The sequence below is a fragment of the Dendroctonus ponderosae genome, unplaced genomic scaffold (assembly GCF_020466585.1).
Source record: "Dendroctonus ponderosae isolate FM_Combo_2020 unplaced genomic scaffold, Dpon_F_20191213v2 Dpon_F_20191213_1, whole genome shotgun sequence".
NCBI classification, from domain to species: Eukaryota; Metazoa; Arthropoda; class Insecta; order Coleoptera; family Curculionidae; genus Dendroctonus; species Dendroctonus ponderosae.
In genome coordinates, this window is record NW_026017110.1 from 26,252,210 (window position 1) to 26,266,689 (window position 14,480).

Consider the following 14,480-nt stretch of genomic DNA (forward strand, 5'->3'; position numbering starts at 1 on the left):
CTTTCAGATCAAATTAAACGAGTAGGTAAAAAATTTAATATTAGGACTATCTTCAAAACTGAAAATACAATGAGAAGTAAAATTTCAGTAACAAAACCTCATAATATAATTGAAAATACAAAAAATGTAATTTATAAAATTCCTTGCGAATGCAATAAATTTTATATAGGAGAAACCTCAAGACCATTACACAAAAGACTCAAAGAACACCAATCATACATAAACAACAGAGAATATCATAAATCACACATTTGTCAACATGCATTTGATAATTGTACACTGGTAAAAAATTAAAACTATTTCTGCTTATCTCAATACATGCATTCAGACAAAGTTAAAGTTTCAAGAAGGCAAAGACCTAAAAGAACGTTGATTTTTACCAATCATGAGGTAAGTTTTTCCAGTGTTTTGCTCTCCCAAAAGGAAGGATTTTTTTCCCTCAAAACTGATGAATGTTTTAGCGCTTTGTAAATTATAGTTTTTATACAACATGTTTTAATTGTGAAATGCTGTTTGTAGGTTGTGTAAATTTTAAATCTGATGATAGCGCTGTTTTCTCGCCGAAACGTAATGAATTAAACGATGTTTCAAAATTTTTACTTCACACTTTGACTGAGACCCAGGAAAGATAAGAATATCATAATAATATGCAAAGTTTACGCGGTTGAAGGGATTAGAAGCAAAACCGCCTAAATGCACTATTAACTCGTGTTTTCCTCTTTTGGTGAACAAAAAATTCAATATAAAAGAATCTCGCCAGACGTTTGGAGCCAAAATCGTCTGAGTGGTACTTGGATTGCTTTGTTACTATGTGAGGTGCCGTAAGGTAAATTTTCTATTTTGGTAGCCCCTAAACAACCCCGAAAAGAAACAATCAATATTAAGAAATGGAAATGAAATTCTATAAAGAAGAACAGAGTTTCTGGTCACGAATATGAAAGCAGAGGGGAAACTAAAAGAAAGAAAATCGTTCAGGAGTTATTTATTATTACACCTGCAGATACCAATGTGGGGAATTCACAGGGAATGAGAGACAACGACTGTTTTTCCAAGTTGTACAGTTTCCAGCTAATGACCTACAAACAAGTTTTTTTAACTTCAGCCATCAAAAAGAACCTAAAAGAAAGTCTGCTGGAGTTTGACTCCACACTGGGACTAAAAAGGTTTGACTTTGAGTGTCCTTTTTTGGATCCTTAATTATAATGCAATTCTTAAAACTATAAAATGGAGAGACATAAGAAGGTTTCCAATAAAAACCTAAAATAGCAGCTTTCCTTTAAAAAAAAATATCTAAATAAACCTTTTGTGACTTACGCGGTTTCGCTTCTTATTCATGCAATTATTATCCTTTAATAACTGAAGACAAAAATAAAACTCTTGTTTCGCATTTGTACATAATATATTGCAAGCTTACACTCTAAATATGAATAAAATCGATACAATACACACTATTTTAGATAATATATACAAATAAATTATGATCTTTTAAAGAGAGCACACATAAAGTAAATCAACCCTTTTGTCCTGCAGTTTTGTTTTGTATAATGAAAAAAAATTCATTTTTGAAAGTAACTGGGTAACGTCTAGTAACATACAAAATCCTGTTGGTGTTGTGAAAAAGTTTCGGAAGTTACCCAATTTTATGCCTTAAAAATAGAGAAAACCGCTGACTCATTTGACACACCTTGTACATATTGCCATAATTTTGCTGCTTCAGCACCACCAGAAGGCAATTTTGAAGAATAATATTTTAAATTTTCCGAGAAACATCAGCACGACAAGATCTCGTTTACATATTTTATTTTATCATTTTCAACAAGTGGATTACGGAAAATTTTCCCTTTGAGGACACCAAATCTCAATCCATTACCATTCACTGATCATCAACTTTCTCATGGTTCATCAATCACCTCGCCTTAAACCTTGTTCTGTTCCTTTTCATGTCATTCAGGAATTTATCCCCCAGCCTAATGATTTTATCATCCAACATGTCTTCTTCGCTTGCAGCTGCATCGCTTCTTCGATACTGCGGATGAGCCACGTCTTTCCACGTCTTGGAATGTTCATCCCAAAACCATCCGTCGCGATGCTTCACCACAATCGGCCTATGGTGGTGATTTACATGAGAAACTGTGTTCTTCGGCTCTTCGGTTCTAACGCTGAAATAAAGGAAGGCGAAGGGTATCCACCAGGGAAACAGGGTGAGTATGCCTAGGAAGCCGATTTTGAAGAAAAGAACAATTGGGACGATATACAACCAAGGGTTCATGAGGCGCTGCATCAGCCACCCTAAGCCTCGCATTAGAAATCCCAAGGCTCGAAAGATGGGTTTTAAGTTGGGTAGTTTGAATCCTCCGTTTCCACCTCCGTCGCCTCCACTGCCACCTGAACCTCCAGAGCCTCCACTGCTTACTCCATTGCTCCCTCCACCTGTATAGGTGCTAACTCCTGAATCAGAAGCGACGCCACCAGTGGGGCCTGCATTTGCCAACCCATCATCCACTATGGGGTCTTCCACAATATCATCAGCTGCTTCCACCACATCATCTTCAGCGGGAGCTGAAGCATCATAAGTACTAACGGCAGGATTTCGCGTATCCTGATTTTGATGGTAGTGAGTGTTTAGCACAAGATTCAAGTCAGAACAGCCTTGTCTTTGCAGAGGCGATAAGACAGCGCTGGATATATGAACGGTTGGACAGCCGCTTCCCGAAGGGTCTCTTGTGAGGTCTGTAGAGGGCAACATGTCCAAATTAAACGTACTGATAGGACTGTCTGCTGCAGTGGGAGCCTCGCTCGATGAGACTGATATTGACTCTAAGTCTTCTTCACTAGGGCCTGGTGAAATTGCGGGAACGCCCTGCAGAGGTTCTGTGGGCGAGTTGGAAAATATTTGAGGCTTGATATTTCCCACAGCTGGCTGTTCATCTAGGAAAATCGTTTCTGCTGTAGAAGAGCTTAAAACTTGCGGACCGGAGTCGCTGATGGAAAACGGAGGAGAGCTGGATGTGATTTCAGGTCGGGGGTTTGGATAAGGAACGCCCGCCTCATACCAATTCTGCTTCAAATCAGGCCCATTCGTGACGCCATCCTGCCATTTAGTAAGGATTTTTTTTATGGTTGGTTTGGGTTTTTTCTTGGAAGCAGCTGTTGTTGAAGATAGTTTCAGATATTTTGGTGTCGAAGCACCAGGTGTTTTGGTGGTTTGTTTGGTCAGCTTGATTGTGATCGGAGCGGAAGTGGATAGTTTCAATTTTGGTGCTGGGGGCTTCTTTTTCAAGGGTTTCTTTGTGATTGGTCGCGCTGTGGTCGTTGTGGTGGCTGGTTTAGTTTTACCGTTTTGTTTTTTTTGGGTTTTTGAAACCTGATGCCCTTTGTTCTGCTGGGAAATTCGTATTTTCCTGCCTTCGCCTACAAATGCTTCTTTGGACTGATCTGCTCGACTAGAATCGCCTATATTTAAATCAACCACTCTATCATTTAAACCTGTTGAGGTATTCAAAGCAGCTCCAATACCTCCTCTAAAAGAGTCATTGACATATTTACTAGATTTCCTATTATTTAACGCTAAATCTATATCTAACTTAGCTGAAGAATTGATTAGGCTAGAATTTCTATGTAAATCTTCTACTAGGTACCTTGTGGAGGTTGTCTCTAAGGTCATTGACCACACTAATGATAAAGTCACTGTTAACACACCTAAAGTCCTTAGGCAGCACATTATCACCTGAAACAAAGATAAGGAGGATCAGACTTTTTTAATTCATGGGGGCAAGGAATGCTATAATAATAAGTCCAACCAGGCTGATTGACTGCATACATTTAATAATTACAAGTGATTAGGAAGCGATTTGAAGTAACTGTATCTGAGGCTGAAAGGAAGAGAATGATTTGAGATTGGTGAGAATCAGGACATAACCGTTTTTGAACATTCTCTGCTTATAAAGTTATTCGCTGATTTATTTCAGGTTTTTGCGAAGCGCAGTGTTTTCTTTGGGAGATTTTAGAAGAATCTGCCAACTTCTAAGAGTTTCGTTTTTATTGTTAAATTTAATTGAGTTTCTTGGTCAACTTTTACACTTTTAAATTAAACGTTCCTCATTTGTCACGTTACTAAATGTAAATTATTGTTACGGTCAAATGTGTGTCTGCAAAAGAAGAGTTTTATGTTTGATAGTTGAAAGTCTTTTAAAATTTCATTTATTTATTTTCACTATATATTTGTTGATATTGCGAAAAGAGAAGAAAACACTTTTGCGATTTTAGAGAATGAAATTTAAATTTAAAAAAATTCGAACGTTCAATGAAAAATCAATGAATCAATAGGCGGGACCACAAACAAATTGTGGGGCTAAATTGAGTTCTTTGATAAAAAAAATTAAGTCCGAAATTGGTTTTCTTGCTTCTTAGTATTATTATACCCAAGCGGAAAAAGCTGTAAATAATTTCAAATAGTTATATACTTAAATATTGAGCAAAAATATATTATTCCACACGATTCAAAAATCTAGCGCAAAAACAGGTACAGAAAAACATTTTTTCAATAAAGGGATTGAAAAAGTGTGTTCTATGCTGAATGCAAACAGCGCAATGCGAAATTGTTTAGAGTAATTAATGGCAAAAATTATAATTTTTATCAAAGAAAAAAATAATTCCAATAGAATTTCTTAATTCTTCTTCTCAAAACAACATCAGAACTAGTTGAAGTAAACATCTGCTTCCTGTTTAGAAACTGGTGCGGCAAATAGCTTCTTTCCGCAAAGAAATATAAAAAAGTCGCATAGTAGAATTTGAGCTACGTTCTGTTTCATTTCAATTGATTTCTACCCACTTAACCATCGCTTAAATATTAGTCATAATATGTACTGCAACCAAACGAATTGTAATAAATATATGGAGGCAGGTCATCAATCGAGCAATTAAATATTTATGGTTGGCAGAAATCGAACCATACGGTATGTTCTGGGACTTGGGTACCGTTATTGGAATTATTAAAAATGCTACGATGAATGATAAATGTGTTTTTCCAATACTCAATATTCCTGCTTACCATTGCGGATTCGAAAAAAATAAACTTCTAAGATCGAGCTGGATCTAAGATCGAAGGTGCAGCTTTGAAGTTATTGACTTGCTTAACCTTTGGCCTAGTAATGGGTCAATACCAATCCCTTACGAGGTGTAATTATACAAATTTACAGCTATACAAGAACACTTCTTGACGCGATACTATCAAGTACCGTTGAACATTGGAAATGTTGCCTTTAGAAAAAGCTGGCACTAAAAAAATGCTAAAGACTGTTACATGTGGGCTGGTTGAAGTTCATTGTGGATGGCTAATCAATAAAGGAATAGAATTGTTAAAGAAGCCACCCGTTGAAGGATAATTATATGAAGAAAGCCGTAAAAAGTCTGGACAATTATTGTTTTTGGATTCGGAACCCATTTTTTTGGGACATTTACACACTAATTGCAAATTGCTTTTAAGGCCTTGAGTAACTGAAGGAAACAGTAACCCACAAAAGCTAATTGCCATGAATAGCACTTGGCACAGGTTATTTAAGAATTATCTCATAATTAGACATGTGAGACCTACATAGAGCATTATAGGTACATGATAATAGTGAGAACAGATTATAAAGAGCAAAATAAAAAAGTTAATAAGCAAAACATATGATTCTGGAACTTTTCTGTTACAATAAATCCAAATAAGAAAAGTTCCCAGGTTATTCATATTGCCATTATGTGTTCCTTATGACCTTATTTCTCATGTTTTTCTATTATAACGTTTTATCAGAACAAGCGGTAAGTTTACAGCAACTACATATATTTGTTTGGTGTGCACAGTTAAAATACGGCCAATTACTTCAGTTAAAAATTTAGGATTAAAGAATCTTTCTTGATAAAATTGATTGATAACTAAAATGATTTAGATCAAAAGAAATTATTCAAAAGTTAAATTTTACATTATTTGCGTATTTGATGATAAGCATTTAGTAAGTTAATTTTCATATTCCTTTTCCTCTCGTTACTTACGTTCGAAAACTCGGGTTAAAAAAACATTTTTGGAAATTACTTATCCAGTTATTTTCTAACGCTAAAGAGGATAAATTATATTAAAATATTATAGAGAATAACACGTCTTTAAAGAAATAAAATAAAATGACCAATGTATTGTTGAAATTTCAAAAATGAAATAGCAAATCAGTTTCGAATTTTTTTCCAAACCGGTTTTTGAAACTGCAGTTTTCCTGTGATTTATTATGTAGTGGACAAGATTTTCTGCCTGACGTTCCGCAAGCACGAGTGGCCTGCATCTTCAAACATGAGTTGCTCTGGGCAGCAATTTTCTTTTCAAATTATTACAAATGCAAAATTCTCCATTACTTATTAATTTCAATTAAATTTGGCAAAAACATACTTGTTTTATTGAAGAAGAATAAAGCAGATAAAACACAGAAAATTATAAAATTATAAAAATTATAAAAAGGAAAATTATTTAATTTAAATATAAAACACTTAAAAGCGGTTTTACATAAGACTATTTGGAAGTTAAAAAAAATGGTCAAAGCTGAATTTTATCAAATTAGCATGCTTTTCTTAACAGCAGACAACAAACAAATCTCATGAAAGAAACTGAATTTTCTCACTTTGCAAGACTGATTAGAGTATCCTGAGATTATTCAATAGTCATAAGTGAGTGTGTGAAAGCGAATTTAATGCGCATTGTATTGAGTGTTTTTTGAGGCAAGAGTTGTCGAAATTTTCCCGAAAAACTAATTTAAAGCAGGTTTCCAGTTAAAAAAATAATGACCGGAGCAATAAAATTGAAACTATGCAAGGACAGTTACCATTTCCTTGTGAAAAAAGGGTATACCATGAAACGCGCTCATTTCCTTTAGTTTGATCACGTAATTTTCAACAGTGGTAAATATTTATTTTTCTTTATCTTTGGCGGCATTAGTATGCAAAGGCCAACCGCTATTGTCCAAAAGTATGCGGTTTAGTGCAAAAATTTTAATAAACTATTATCGTCAAAAAGTCAAATGCTGGGATTAGAATGTTCAAAGATGGCTCATAACCATGACCATGGCATCAGTATTTTTCGTGACACACATATTCCGACCATGACTCAGTCGACTTGGGCGAAGAAAATTGGAATAAGTGGCTTAGCCTGATTGCTTTCTCAGGTGAATGGCCAAAAAAGCAAAACAAACTGTTGTCCATGTAGAATGCATAAGAAAACCTTGATAATCGCATCAAAAGAAGTGCACAAAAGATTATTTTAAAGTGAAAATTGCAACAAAGGAATGCACGGGATTCCTATTTTTAAACGAGTTGCTGATGCAGAATTCTTCGTTATTCGGACTTTAATGTTCATTCATGTTTGCGAAGAAATAGATCTTCCTGCTTTGAAGACAATTGTTTACAATTTTTCTATTGACAAAGTTCGATAACCAGGCACAAAGCTATTAATACTTCTTAATGTTAGTGAGCAGTGTTTCCCAATTTATATAGTTTGTTTTAAAATTATCATACAATCGCAAACTTATACAGAGACGCCGCGGTTATTTACATTGGCGACTCAATGAATGTATCACTGCATTATTCAAAATTCAGAATTTTCATTAATAACTCCCCTTGTCTTCGAAATTTAAATACAAATAGTCTTCAAAGGAGATTTTCCAAAAAAATTGAAAAGTTTTTTGCCTATCCAAATATGGCAAAAATAAAGGAAAATATTTAAAAGAAACATTGAGAACTTGGCAAACCTTCAGATAAAGAACCCCTGAAAACCCCCTTAAAGTATGTTTGGAAAACTGGTAACTTACTTATTCGTACGCAATTTGGTCCTGAAGATTTTCGATCACTAGTCGCGCACCTCACTGTATTCCGGCACTGAAGAACTGATGGATTCAGCACTGCTGGAAGGCCCCTGCTGCAGGTTAAAGCTCTCGGCATAGCGGTACCCATATCAGCTGACGACACCTGGAACGCAAAGACGTTTTGCTTGCAGATACGCACTCGAAGCTGTTTTCAGTTGGAACTGATGGCAAAAGCAAATATTGGCACTTGGTAATTTTCATCAATTTGCAAATACTTCACAAGGTGGTTCTATGGGTTTTACTGCTGTGTTTATATTATGTAGGCATTGTAGGCATTTGATTCACTGGTACCAAATGGAAGGTTTGAGCGGCCAAAGTTCCATCAGCGCCTAGTCGAGAACCAATGAGAAACCTGATTTTTTATTTTCTGCAGTCTGCTGTTGAGACTCTCTTCATTTAGAAAGTACGATTCCTCTAACATCTCAACTACAATTTGAAGAATAATTGAAGAAGATAATCAGAAAACAAACTCAAAAACTTCAAACGAAAAGAATATACAGGGTTATTCACGCTATACGGCACGAACGTTTGCGGCTAGCCCGTTTGTTTTTTACAAAGTATTATTTGATGAATCCACAGACGCCTATCGGGTTCACATTTTAAAAATATTTTTGTAATGTACAGAGTGTCCCAAAAGCCCTAAAAGCATCAAAGTTGTGTTTTTCTAAATGAAATACGCTATATATTATTGCATTTTTGGATTCTCTGAGCAAAATAAGTGTTTGTTTTAATAAGATTTATAATGTCTAAATCTAACGGTTTTTTAAATAATTCGAATTTTATCAAAATCTAATATGTTTTTCATGTGTCAAATACTTTAGAATTATTTAAGTTATGTAAACGTAATTCGTAGGGTCATGTAACAAGAAATCATATTTTACCAATGATAATAAACTTACCATTTTATACAGGGTGTCCACAAATTTAAACGAATCAAATAAGAACTTTAAGTGGCTGTAACTTGGTTAATTTAAATACAACTCCAAATTTTTTTGCTTACCAGGAAAGGCAATTTTTAATTACCTATCGAATGGTGCTAGGATGTTGATAACTAAGTTTTTGCCTTTTTACAAAATACACCAAATAATGGTTCTGTGCACCAGTTGGTGTTTTTTTTTAATTAAAAGGCTAAATAACATATCAACAATAACATAAAACAAAGGAAAATTATTTATAACAAATGTTCGAAATGTTGACCGTCCATTTCCAGGCACTTGTAAATTCTTTTTTCAAAACAACTGCTAACTCTGGACAACATTTGCGGAGTAACAGTTTTAAAAGCGTCTCTTATGCGTGTTTTCAAATCGTGTGAAGTTGTCGGAAGCATATGGTAGACAATTCCTTTTATGTACCCCACAAAAAGAAATCTAGTGGAGTTAAGTCCGGAGATCTGGGGGGCCACTAACATTGGGATTTTCGATAACTGAACCAATTACCGTGAAAACATTTTCTTCATCTTCAGTTACAGATTTCCTTGTAAAGAGTTTTTTTATAATTGACACTCCCACTTTCCTCAAATTGGTGCAATAAGCGCTGAAAAACTGTTGGCTTAGGATGATTTCTTTCAGGAAACTTTTGAGCATAAACTCGAGAAGCCAATAAACTATTATTTTTATGACATTCTCCAAGGATGAAAATCATGTCAATACGCTCTTCTCTTGGATAATTCTTCATTTTCACTTAGCAACACAATAATAATATTAAAGTAACGACCAACACGTCTACAATTACAAAAAAACAATACCACTCTAGCTATCAAAAAGAGACTTGGCAGTCTAAACTGAGAAATAAAATAAATGATTTGACATGTGTAAATGGCATAGGCAACTTAGATACATTGGAACCTTAAATTAAACAACACCAAATGGTTCACAGAACGACTTTTTAACGTATTTTGTAAAAAGGCAAAAACTTAGCTATTAACATCCTAATATCATTCGATAGGTAATTAAAAATTGCATTTCCTGGTAAGTTAAAAAATATGGGGTTGTGTTTAAATTAATCAAGTTAGAGCCACTTAAAGTTCTTATTTGATTAGTTTAAATTTGTGGACACCCTGTATAACATGGTAAGTTTATTATCATTGGGATATAAAATATTATATCTTGTTATACTTCACTATAAATTACGCTTACATAACTTAAATACTTCTAAAGTATTTGACACGTGAAAATTAGATAAGATTTTGATTAAATTCGTATTATTTAAAAAACCTTAAGATTTAGGTATTATAAACCTTATTAAAGCAGACACTTATTGTGTTCAGCGAATCCAAAAATGCGATAATATACAGGACATTCCATTTAAAAAAAACGCAACTTTGATACCTTTAGAGCTTTTGGGACACCCTGTACATTACAAAAATATTTTTTAAATGTGCGCTCGGTAGGCGTCGGACAATTCATAAAATAATACTTTTTAAAAATCAAACGGTTTAGCCGCAAACTTCCGTGCCGTATAGCGTGAGTAACCCTGTATATTTCTAACGCTTATGTAACTTGGTTGTGATTCTAGTTTTGTTTGAAATGTTTTGACCTAATTCCTTACTTGGCTTGTCTGCCTGTTAATTAGTTATTGGAACTTGATAGTAATTTCTTCTTATTAAATGTAGGTTAACAGTCTTTCACTGATTCTGGTTTAATCTATCTTTTATAAAATCAAATCATAATTACACAGCCGACAATGCAAGCCGTAAGAAGGTGCTTTCTCTGAAATAATGTAAACTAATTTTCTATCATGTTTGGATCGGATTCTGCACAGTTTATTGTGTTAATTCGCTTCTTTCACATATATCTTAGACAGACTTTGACTACTGGGCTCATTAGATGAGAAAGAAATTTGGAGAAAAAACTATAGTTTTGGAAAAAAATTTAAATATAATTTTTTAATAGCAAAATAGCACTGAACAATGTAATTTTATTCCTGGCTTGGCAGGTTCTCTGGCGAATGAGCGCACAAAATCGATGCAAAATGTTGGTAACAAGATCCGGCAATCAAGAGAAAGTGGAACAGACATGGACTTAAACAATCCTCCGATTAATAACACCTTGCCAAAAAAACGGTCAATTCTTGTTTGATTAGAGGAGTGAAACTAAGTCAATAAGAATGGAAAGAAAGCCCAGAACAAGCCCGATACAAGTGTTTTACCAGTACATTTTGGAAAAAGCTTCAAATTATGTAACACAAAGTTATTTCTCAAAATCTGATGTAAATTTGGTTATTTAAAGGTTTGTATCTAGAAAAGGGCTTTTTTCGATAAACTACGGCTATTTTGAAGCTGGTTTTAAAAATTCTAGAAAGTGCTTTAATTACTTACTTTCTAAAGCGTTAATTTTGGAATTATTATCTTTAGGAAAATGGTCTCTTTTTAATGCAAGGTACAATTAAGCCAAAAGCTGAACAATTTATTTACTTTTACCGATCAAACGTTATTAAATCTGTCTTCTTCAACCACAGTTTTATTTTCGTTTATGTAAATTAACACAATTACATTCTATTATTTTATCCAAAATAAAAATACTTACTTACTTATTAAAATGTTCCTCCCTCCCATATACTAACAAAAAAACATACATAACGTTAAAAAAGCTCGTCAAGCTACCAATTTAAAAAAAAAAATTAAGTTCAGTTTAATGGTGGCTATAACTTTAATGAAATGGGTTTGTCATTTGTGTCGCATGTAAGACTTAAACCGTTAATTAATGGAGCTTATCTAACGATCAGATGGCAGCGAAGAACAACTAAACCATAAATTCAGCATTCAACTAGGGATATGTATGCTCTTGAGATTTTTCAGCTGCTTGCCTCCATCGGTCTGTTTCACATTGCTAATCTCACTTTGCTCGAATTTTCTAAATTCTCCTGTACTGTATTTTAATCACAATTTTAACGATTACATAGCTAGTACAAAGATATTCGGTAGTAAAAAGACAAATTGTAAATTTAACGCTAAAATAAAACGCAATAAATCAATCGAGTGTTATTGCAACCAAATTTATAGTTATATTTATATTATGTAAAAAACTAACAGTTTTAGACAGTTATGTATTATAATGAACTGAAAACTCATTAAATAAAGCTGAGTAAAATATTCACACCATATGCTTGAAATAGGGCAAACAGCAGTAATAACGGTCGATCGTAGATGGACACAAACCTGATTTACTTTCCCAGAAAACTACATGTTTGGGTTTTTTTCGAAGAGAAATTTTCTGGTTCTACCTACGTTGGTAAATATTGCATGTTCGACTATCAATGGAATGAAGAAAAAGTGATTTTAATTTAAAGCCCAACATTGAAAATGTGAAATTTTGCTTAAGCAGGCAATTATTTGGTTAATCCAAAAAGTATGTCTTAGCTTTTAATTTCTTCTTCCCAAGTCTATTAGCAATAATTTAGCCCACTATGAGTTAAGATGAGCTTCGGGTTTTATTTTATAATGTGTTATCAAGTTCGTCAACCGACTTATAGTGCGTTAAAAACCGCATTTAATGTGAAAAGTTACGATTTCTTGTGCGAAAATTGTGCATCAGTTGAGTAACTTTTTTCCATCAAAAAAAATGTGAAAATTGTGCATCAGTTGTTTTTCTTGTTCTTTTTTCACCAAGATTAACATTTTTACGCCAAAAATGAAAAAAATGCGCAATGTTTCTTAATATTTGAAAAGAAATGCGGAAAACCTTGTAATTGCCTCGTTTTTCGCACCGTATAAAGAACATTTGATGAACTTGAACAATGAAAAACCTATTGTCATTGAACCAATTTTAACAAATTGAAAGCGAAACAATAATTTAAAAATGTCAAATGACTGCAAATCAAGCAAATTAATTCTGGGCTTTGCTTCCTCTGAAGAGGCGCAATTGGAAAATTAGCAACAAATTAGAAAATGAGCTAAAAATAAAGAACTAAAACAAAAAATATATAAGAAATGGGGGTTAGTAAAAAAATCGAAATGACTAGACAACTTTCTTGTCGGACTTGGTGAGAAGTCTTAGTACATTCTTCCTTTTAGTCTTTCTACAAGAACACGCAGTAAGATTCTAGTTTTTTAAATAATTCTGATTCTTCTTTAAAAGTAGGTAACAAACTTTGGATTTAATGTTTTATGCCCAAAATTTGTGGCGGATTTCATGAGATAAGTATTTTAGTTCACCGTTGCTATTTTTTACACTATAAAACCGAAGGGTTTCACACACATTCAAGTGATATTTGGAATTTTGAAGTTTCTCTCCCAAACCGAGTTTTCTTAACATGTTTTAGCAAGAATAAAATACAAAAAAAAATTTTTGCATCCCCATTGATATGGATAATGCAATTTTGCACTTGAATCGTCCATAACGGTTGCTTTTACGTAAAAATTTGAATATTAAAACCGGCATTTGGCATTTTGTTTCGTTACAGTACAATAGACGAAAGCCAAATTAGGAAACTGATCTTAATTTTGCCACTTTCACTTCCTTCTTCGTATACATTTATTACAGTATTCGAGCTTCATTTCCATTCAAAGTGTTCTCAAAGAGAAGGGCCGAGTGAAGGACATTTAACAGAACCAGAAAAGTGCTAATCTCAGTTGATCTTCAATAGGTACACCATGGATAAAATATTGCAATAAATAAAGTTTAAAAATATGTATGTACCTCATTACCAGGTAGATCGACTAATTCACTCCCTGATCCAAATATAAGTCCACTGCTCCCGTTCAAGAAAAATTCGGCTGCTTGTGGTAATACAGGTATAACTAAACCAAAACAGGCACTTCTTGCGCCCAGGCGCCCTCATCCATTTAAATCCAAATTTCTGCTAAATTGCCGCAATTTGGATGTCAGCAATTCCTTTGTTGTCACATATCACTTCACAGAAAAAAATTGCCAAAAACCACTGTCTAATCACGGTCACGGCCATCCTCAACTGCCTTTAATTATCCGAGACGCAGACGAAGAGCGATGAAAGTCGCGTGTGTTTTGTTAAAAGTTTATTATGGTATGATTAAAAACAAGACAAGAGATCTACCAAGCCGGTATTTGGGCGTCGATTCTTCAACAGACTGTTGAATCTTCAGGTGCACCAGAGAATGGTGAGGGACTGGAAAGTGGCCCATAGTGGCGGTCACAGTCTGGTGAAGTGGCTCGTGTTGGAAGTGACGATTTACCATTCTGGGTTTGAAGCGAATCGTGCTCATTTCTCTCTCAGAGCTGGCCGAGTTAAGTGGAGATCGCTTATAGTCCTGCCACGAGACGTTAAGGCACTAGAGAAGTAATTCGAATTTTTACTGTTGCAGGAAGTTTGAAATGAATGAAGGAAAAACCAGCAAAATGTCCACAGGCTGTAATATTTGACCTAAAATTCCTCAAAAAAATGGTCCCCAATTTGATTTCATGTACTAGACTATACAGGGTTATTCACGCTATACGGCACGGAAGTTTGCGGCTAAGCCGTTTGATTTTTAAAAAGTATTATTTTATGAATTGTCCGACGCCTACCGAGCGCACATTTTAAAAATATGTTTGTAATGTACAGGGTGTCCCAAGAGCTCTAAAGGTATCAAAGTTGCGTTTTTTTTAAATGGAATGTCCTGTATATTATTGCATTTTTGGATTC

The 14,480-nt window shown here is 34.2% G+C and overlaps 1 protein-coding gene across 1 annotated transcript in view; it reads right to left on the reverse strand.

Annotated features, from left to right (window-relative positions):
• Positions 1-13,958, reverse strand: part of LOC109538729 — a 17,048-nt gene extending 3,090 nt beyond the window's left edge. The window contains exons 1-3 of the mRNA XM_019906101.2: positions 13,520-13,958; positions 7,830-7,986; positions 3,639-3,727 (exon numbers count right to left, since the gene is read on the reverse strand). Coding sequence (XP_019761660.2) covers positions 3,639-3,721 — 83 coding nt within the window. The 5' untranslated portion in view covers positions 3,722-3,727; positions 7,830-7,986; positions 13,520-13,958. The remainder of the gene's footprint in view (positions 1-3,638; positions 3,728-7,829; positions 7,987-13,519) is intronic.
• Between the last annotated feature and the right edge of the window lie 522 nt (positions 13,959-14,480).